At 32.6% G+C, this 9371-nt stretch overlaps 1 protein-coding gene across 1 annotated transcript in view; it reads left to right on the forward strand.

The window, feature by feature from the left end:
- LOC108732214 overlaps positions 1–8453 on the forward strand; it is a 57982-nt gene extending 49529 nt beyond the window's left edge. The window contains exon 6 of the mRNA XM_025980946.1: positions 6674–8453. Within this exon, the coding sequence (XP_025836731.1) occupies positions 6674–6759 (86 nt within the window). The 3' untranslated portion in view covers positions 6760–8453. The remainder of the gene's footprint in view (positions 1–6673) is intronic.
- The last annotated feature ends 918 nt before the right edge of the window (positions 8454–9371 follow it).

A 9371-nucleotide genomic window follows, 5' to 3' on the forward strand; every position in this document is an offset into this window, starting at 1 on the left:
TTCGACAAGCTTTAGAATAAAGCTTTGTCCATCTTACAACAAAATTTCAAACCTCTGTTCCAAACATTAAACTCATGATATCTAGAACCGATAAGCATGTTTTTACTCTAATGCGCATGTACTACTAAATCCCTTTTAGATGTTACCGAATAAACAGAAAAGGATTCGGTGTTATTTTTCAACATATCTGCATCTGTTGGCTCGTGCCGAGCTGATTTTTATAAAAGATGTAACCGAATTGACTAATTCAAAACAAGAAAAAATCACTAAATTTTTTAAACCCTTGCCTAAGATGATTATAACGATTAATTTTAATTGCGAATTTCTCAATAAATTTATTTTATTCTGATACATATTGGTTTTATTTTGGAACCTTAGAACATATCCCTTATGATTCCATACTAATTACCATTCGATATCCACTGTTTTTGTATTCGCGGCATATTTTTATGGAACGTATGCCCCGTGAATAAAGGGCTTTTACTGTAGTGTTCTAGCTCTTATTGGATACAGTCAGTTGACTCATAATTAATAGAAACACAGTTTTAGAAAATACTACAAATGGCGCAGTAAACGCCATCTGTAGCAGGATCCTACATTTTAGGATTACGTATGCTAATACAGACCACTTCGAATTATTTTATAGAAACATAGTTGTCAGGTGGCCAACCTCTTCAATCTTAAACATCGATTTCTTTGGGTAACCAGTTTCACTTAGAGATTTTCTGTCGCTCTTGGTTATTATTGTCTGTATCGTTTTTTTTTTTCATCTTTGATTTCCAATTTATTAACCAATGTATGGTAGGTATATTTATAAAAATGTATGTTATATACATTACGGAATTACAAAATTAACTTAAAACAACGCATTATTTTTATCTTTTAAAAGATAATGGTAGGTACTGGTTTAGAACCGATTTTGGAATCTATGTTTTACAACAAAAAGGACTGTCTTCTAATTGATTAATTATTTTTACTACTAGCAGAACACTTTTAAACATTTGTACGTTAAAGAAATAAATTTTTTAAATCATAATTCACTGAAGTTGCAATTTTATTTAACGATTTAAAGTTTTATTCGACTTTTGAACAACGTGAAAACATCAAAACTCGTGGGATGACAATGTTAGTGAGAATAATGAGAAGGAAGGCGTCCGATCGTTGAAACGTTTTGTCGCAGTAGAAGATAGCGGCTACTTTTCCCTAGGGAATGCGACGGCACTGCCAAACCTCCCCATGTTCCGTGAGCTGAATTGTAATATTTTGTCCCTTTAAAAGAGATGCTCACTTGAATATCATCTTGACATGTGCTCGGTTAGGCTTCAACACGGCGACGTCTCAGCACATCTCCCGGTCTCTGGAGCCAAATCCGAAGGGATATCGCCCTATCAACGTAACAAGAAACTGCTTCTTACTCTCTTATTCCGATTGCCAGTAGCGAGATGATTTCGTTTGTGCCTGAAGCTTGTGCGCGCTTTCTTCCTTTTCCCTCGACGAGATTTAGCCAGATTTTTCAGATCTATTTGCTACCGCTAATATTTATCCCGACAGACAGTATGCTCAAGGAAAAGAACCGTTCACAATCGAAAGATCGATCGAACGAAACAGAAAGCATTCGTTTTATCAAATACGCCTCGTCGCAAAATGATTTAACTGTTTGCAATATATTTTTATTAATCATCTTATACTTTTACTCAGATTGTATTTAAGCATGCATCAGATAATTTAAAAAAGCGAGGATTAGAATAAATTTATTGTATACGTAAGTGTTGGCATTTTTAGTTTTTTATCTACAGTGGATTTCGGTTATAACGACGACAAAGGGACCACTGTAATTGCATCGTTACATCCGGAAGTTGTTACAGGCAGACGCAAAGAGATACAGATACTCATGTATAGTTTTCACAATTTTTCAATTAGTAAATGTGTATCTAGGAGTTATACTTATTCAAAATTTTACTAAACACAGTTGCTACTTACAATATTACTTTGTAACTGAACTATTTTAACGTATACGCTTATCTATCTACATGGTTAATATCTATAAACAAACGGTAAAGGTCACCACACTTGCTGACTCTGTGTGGATGTAATCGAAAGATAAGAAAGCTCTTTGTGCCTTTGGCGGTCGCTTTATCTGCATGGGATTACTAGGGACTTGTTACAAACGATTCATTAAAAAACTGTCGCTACACCCGAACTCGTCGTTACATCCGAATTTAATACTAAAGTATGTTTTAAATTCAAGGGACTTAGATTTAACGTCGCTATAGCAAAATGGTGGCTATAACTAAGGTCGTAATAAATGGAATCTACTTTTCCAGGAAAAAAATTAGGAATCCCAAAAATATTTACCAGCTCCTTTCATGAACGCGAATTATGTGAGAAAAACTATCTATTCATTGATTCCTTATTTTAGAACATTCATCGATTACTTCAATTACCTTCGTGTGTTGTCGAAATTTGATCGATTTACTTTCAATTCAAATATGCATTTTGTGCTTATATTACGCAAAAAGACTAGAGGTAGGACTTACCTCGATTCGAAAGAATAAAAAAAACGTCATAAATAAAAAAAAAATGATAGAAAACGTAAGACTGCTTATCAGTTTCGGTATCGTCAGTTGTTAATCACAAAAAGTAAACAAAATTAACTTGGTTGTGTTAAATACGATGCGTACTGCTCTAGAGGCAAGGAGAACTATCTCATATGCGAGGAATATTGAAAAAGGGTCCAGCTATAAGCAGTAAATAACAGTACAACAACCCTCCAAAATGGCGCTAGCGTAGGCAAAAGGTATGGTATGAATGTAGTTCTTCTTGACGGATTGTAGTATGGCGGGTTAGAAAATTCTGTATGTTTAATGACTAGAATAGTTAGTGACAGTCCAGTATACCAAACCTCAACTATTTACGTAGTTGAAAGTAATTTTGTCCTTATTTATTTTTCTGTTTTAGGGCTTTATCTGAAATTTACCCCGTTGCTACTGTGACGTCACCCAAATTTATCGCAGTTTGACAAACACTTTTCTTTCCACTTAAAAGAAACGCAAGTTTATTTAAAATTTAAAAACTCCTGTCACATAAAAATTAATAAACGATTATATTAAGGGCAATGTACCTATACCTTCACCTATAGGGTTCAATGGTATTTAAATTTTCAAAAGGTACCTCCCGACGTGTCTAAATTTAGCATAAAGCAAAAAACCTTACCGCAGAATAAATCGATTGTAAGCAATGTAAGTAGTTCAAAGGAGAACATCGAAAACAGGAAGAAAACTAAATTTAGTTTCTAATTTTGGACATTTTCCTAAAGCTCTTCAATATCCTTTAAATTGCGGTAACAATTTGAAATTGTAATTTCCGTTTGTCTAACCGTGGTTCACATGCAATGTTTCTCGTTCACAGTGATTTACATACAAGTACATTCTTCCTGACAGTACGGAATATATTTTTCAATTATTTGATAGGCAGGAAAATATGTAGCTAATACATGATACATATAATATTAATGTATATCTAGAAATATATCCTTACTTTTAAGAATTTGTCTTTCAATCTATCATCATCATCATTATAAAGTCGTCAGTCCTAAGACTGGTTGGACACGCACCTCCACTCCTTCCTATCCTGAGCTAAACTTCGCATTTCTCTAAAAGTAGAGCAACCCATATCCTTAACTATTTGCGAACAGTAATCTAATTTAGGTCTGCCTCTACCCCTCTTGACTCCTGTTTCTGCCTCTAATATGTCTTCTATTTTTCGTATATGTACAATTTGNACTTTTCTTCTTATTTGTTGTTTAATTGATTTGTTTTCCTCTCTTAGCAAGTAATTTCATTAAAAATAAGAATTTGCATTATGCTTTACACTTTTGTTTAAAATTGCTATCACAGTTACTAAACTCGTAATAAAAATTTGTAGAACTTTCAACTTCTTGCAAGGGTTCTCGTTTTTAAATGAGTTTGACTTGATCCAGGATTAATGAGAAGTGGAAGAAGCAATAAAGCCAGAATCATAAAAAATTTATTATCTCATAAACTAATAAGTTTTAAATTCAAAAGAAAACTTACTTAGAAGAAAAAAGTGATTCTATATAAGTAGCATTCGTATAACTTTGTTATAGAAAACTCACTGTATATAGGTACTAATTACTTTTTTCTTATTATTATCCTTATAAACAGACGTTTAATAAGACGTTTGTTCAATTTTTCTGCCTTTCGTTCCATTTAGGATTACTTTACAGTGTTTATTTTCCATTAAACCGCCTATTTTTAGAAACAACATAAAAAAGACTCTCGTGTAGTTGAATTTACAGCCGATATTCTAAAAACATTCTCACAGCTTTAATCGTCAATGCTTGAAAACCTCTCAAGAAATAAAACGTTGTTGCATTATCTTTGCGAAAGTACATCATTAAATATGATAACCTGTTCACTAATGTGTACTAATTTCAATTCGGATAATTAGAGAAAGGTTGAAGGATGTCTTCTACTAGTTTCCCTAGATAAAAATGTTCAGTCTCTTACAGTCTCTGAAAGCGAAACTCAAGTCTCTGTCTCTCATCGAGTGTCGCTGAGAGAGACTGTCAAAAAAACTGTTTAGCGTCTCTGAACGAGAGACTCGAGTCGCTCATAGAGAGATCGTCATTTCGTATCCAGTCTCTGAACGAGAGACTTGAACCTCTCAATAAGTGGTGTCTCGATAGACATGGTTAAAGTTCAACATATTTCAGAGATCTCAGTCTTTCTACGAGAGACTCGAGTCTCTCAATTTTTCTGTTTTATTCATTCAGTCATCGCAACAATTTCTCAACAATTTTATCGTTCGAGTCTCTCATACAGAGACTGTGAGAGATCCATAAAATCACCTAGGCAATAACTGAGAGACTGTGAAAGACTGTTAGAAACGCTCTCAGAGACACTGAAAGACTGAGAAACTGGAGAGAGACTGAAAATTTTTGTCTAGGGTTGTATAACATTTTGTAGCATCTGCAATATTTCGTAGACACTGTAGTTTGCATAGTATCTGTCATTTTTATATAAAAATGGAAACAAGGCATTTTGAATTTCATAAGATCAAGTTGAATAATTACATTGAATAATAACTTGAATTATAAAAAACATATTGTGAGTTACCGTCAGTGAGAGCAAAAAAATTATGCGTCAGTCAAAACGTAATGGCGTTAGAAGTGACTTTTTGTAGAATACTGAAACTGCCAAGGAGGTACAAAAAATGTAAAGCTGTTAGTTTTCGACTAAAATTGAGTTTCTAATTAACTTCGTCTGCTAGTGCTATTAAGTTACCTTTTCAAATACTACAATCCCAATCTATCCTGGTATCTACAATACTTTTATATCAAAGAAATGATTTCTGGAGTTTATATGATCTCCCGGAATCTTTTTCTAGGTCAGTGAATAATTTCAAGTTTTCCTTTGTAGTTGAAACATTTGAATTTTCACGTGGCCAGCGCGTTGGCAATAAATTTCATGTGATAATCTTGGTTAGTTGTGGCCAAGGTTCACCAGAAGCCGAGACGGCAGTCAGAAGGAAATTCCTCGAGCTTTGCACGAAATTTATTTATGAATACTTCTGGCTTGTTTCCAGTTAGGGATGTTCTTGTCAATTTTTCAGTAGACTTTGCTGCACCCCGTGATGCATGTTCACATCTACACTCCTACCGTAACCCGCTAAAGTTAGTAATATGTTAACAGTCCGTCCTGTTTCCTACTCATTTTTATTTTACCAGGGAATAATTTTTAGCGTCACGCCCCACCGTGAAAAATGAAATTGGCGGAAGAGCACGAATTTTATTAAAGTCAATGAGTACCTATACGTACGCCTGACGTTTCTTAATTTCGCTAAGAAACTATAGTCATGTTTTTGATAAAAATAAGTTAACATAAAGTAATATATCAAATTAAAACAAGCAACAATCGTACCTTGATAGGTCTGGTTGGTTCATCGTCAACTAGTCCACTTGTGGAGCGTTAGAACAGCCACTGTAATAAGTTTCAACCAAGCACAACATGCGTAGTATACAACGCGAACCGTATTATTAACAGTGTCGCAAGATGTACTCGGGGAGCTCCTGCGCGATAAAACAGTGCGCATCCGATTTGACGCTAGCAACAAGCAGCGCAACGTAGAGGCAGTTGAGAATCTCATGAACCTATGAAACAAAGTAATTGACGGTCCTGTTTGAGATGCGCAATCGCTCACCGCGCAACGACTCTTGCATTTCCTATCCTGTTCGAGCGACACTTTTCACACGGTCTCTTGAGACTCTTAGTTTATGCTCTTATCTCTAATTCTCTTAAGTTGTTTATGGGAAGATTAAATTACTAGAAAACTCAACACAAACTGACATAATAAAAAGTCATGATTCTGATATATTCTTTATGTACCTAGAATTCGCTTCTCAGTAAAATAAATTAGTCAAATTTCGACTACACGCGAAATTTAGTTTCTATGAATTGATTTTTATCCAACCTAGGGTTTTATAATAACAAATTTTTCTGCGGAATAAAAGTCCTCACTTCAACAAAAATTAATTTCTTTTCGTTCGCAAAATTGGTACAACGGTGAATTCAACAATAATTTAATCTTAAAGCAATTTCCTTTTTTCTGTCTTTGAAATACTTTTGTAATTTTCTTTATTTTCTCTTTTCAGCTGCGGGCAGTCGACTCTTCTACAACCCCCGTTTATCAGTATTAGTACTGTGCTGCCTGCTGTTTCGGTGGCTACTGATGAGGTAACTGTGGTGTTTTTCGTTTAACGGTTCACTTAGGAAATAGGAGATAATCGTTAAGTTAATCAGCTTTTAATCTGATACTTAAATGTAAATGCAGTACTTAAATGTAAAAGCAGCGTTTACATCTATTTAAGTCACTACTATTTTGTTTTAAAGCTGTTTTATTATCACTTCATCCGAAAGAAACTTAACAGAAAAATGAAATAGTAACTACAATTAAGTGAGCACGAGTGAAAGGAATCATTACGATATTCTAACGATATATAATATTGACTGTTGCCATATTAAATTAAAATAATATCTTTTCAATTGTATCTCGACTTTCCATAGTGTGTATTGTTCATTTTCTGTGTCGTGTTGTGTGTATTACACTATTAAAAAAATTAAACATTACTATTGAAATTTGCGATTGGACTGACAAAGAATATCCCCGAAAAAAAAAATCTTATTTATTTAAATAAAAACTGTATCACAACGTTCAGAGAATGCAATATATGAACTATTAAATTCTTAATATATCCTAAAATTTTAATACAAACCTTCAAAGTACCATAATCATTATTTATAACAACTATAAAGTTTGGTTGTCAGTTTAAACACATTGATTGTAAAATAACTTGAATAATCAAGCTTGCATAGATATGAAATACTGCCATTTCCATGTACAATTTCATACAAGATGGTCGTTTCATTGTTAGTACTGAAAAAAGCTTAAAAAATTCCAATTTAATTTTTTCATTGTCAGTGTAAATGTCTTAATTTAAAATAATAAATAATTTACTATTAAAATATAAATATAAACCAATTTCAGTTCAACATATCGGTCCATTAAAATGCCATTTCTAATTACCTAGTCTAAATGTTGTGCTATTTTTCCAAAGGTGCCCTTACCCTTTCCCTTCCATAACTAGAGCACTAAAAACATTGGTATTATCATGATCCGCCATTTTGGACCCAAGCAATGGAAATAACTGCAGCAAGTATCTATCAGTAGGTACAGTTGGATATGGAAGTGTCTCAATTAAATAATAACATTTGTTTTTTTTCTTGATCTCTTGAGATAGATAGTCGGGACAACCTACTAGTATATATCTATTTTCTATTGCCAAGACCCAAAATGGCGGATGATAATCCTTATGTATTTAGTGCCTTACCACAACTTTTTACTACAATAATTTCTTTGTCAATGGATTTGGTTATACCTTACATGAATATGTCTCACATGTTGAGCGTTTTGAGTTGTAAAAGTAAGGATACGTAAGTCAATTTTCCAGTATACATATGTAAACATACAATTTAACTATGACATTATAGTGAATATTTCACTAAAATATTACCTGACCTACGTTTTATGCGCCATTCAAGATTGGTAGCCATTTTTATAAAAAGTATGGGCTCATTTGACACCCTGTATAGTTTGTAATACATTGGTTATAAATATTTCATTATGAAAACACCTTGCAAATGCACTATTCTTTCAAATCCCTTATCGTCCAAACTTCAGGTTAAACTGTTATCGATAAATTCCAACTTGAACTATTGTTCATTAACGCATTGTTGAACCACCATTAATTAGGAGTTTTAGAAGAAGTATAATGTACATATTATCAACATTCGAAGCATAACCTTCAATCGTTCCTGTTTTTGCTTTATTTTTTTATTAATGTTTGTCAGAGCCCAAAAAAAAATAAAATGAGATATATCGCTTTTTGAAAAAAAATTATCAATGAAAAATTGTACCCCCTAATTGAAAAATTACAATTATTTGAAGACGTTATTTAATTAAATTAAATTTAATTAAAAGCGGAACAGTATTTATCAATTTCCGACCACGAATTGAGCTTTAAACCGTATAATTCAAGAACATATATCCTTTTATCTTAAACCACGACTCAATCTATCTAAAATTAACGAGTCGGATCAAAAAAAATTCAATTTCCTGTTTTTCTCTTTGAGCTATATATGACACGGCAAGTAGGTAATTTTTTTACATTTTTTCAAACACTACATTATTTTCAAGAAGAAGTAACTTTCAGACCCTCGAAGCAGAATTTTAAGCTTTTTTAAACCCTTAACATGTTGTATAGATAGGAAATTCAATTTTTCGTATTTCATTCCTTTGATGTTACGATAACATAATCATATAAGTAAGTACATGAATGTAGAATATAAATTTGAAAAAATCATGTGAAAAATACATTTTTGGCATATTCTTGATTTGTGTGTAAACTTTACCGCATTACAATTAATATTTCAGAAGTATTAAAAGTGTTTTACCCAAAAGAATAGTTTTCGTATCGAGAGGAGATAAATATGAAATGAAAATTTAAGAACAATAACGCTAATTGACTATTGAGGGGAACTTAAAAAATCAGTACGTTATATCAGAAGTTCGCTCAAAAAGAATTAACACATAAATATGCTTAAAACCCTATTTGCTTTTGTTATTCATTAGAAAATGATACACTGATTATTCCGTTGTTTAAACAATAATAATGTTTATTACCGGTGTAGTAAACGCCAATGCACAGAGGTTATTATATTTTTATTTATTTATTTATATTATTTACAGTTATTTTTCGAAATAAATGTAAGGAAAAACTTAATGAACCTATT

This window comes from Agrilus planipennis, unplaced genomic scaffold, assembly GCF_000699045.2.
Source record: "Agrilus planipennis isolate EAB-ADULT unplaced genomic scaffold, Apla_2.0 scaffold2, whole genome shotgun sequence".
NCBI lineage: Eukaryota > Metazoa > Arthropoda > Insecta > Coleoptera > Buprestidae > Agrilus > Agrilus planipennis.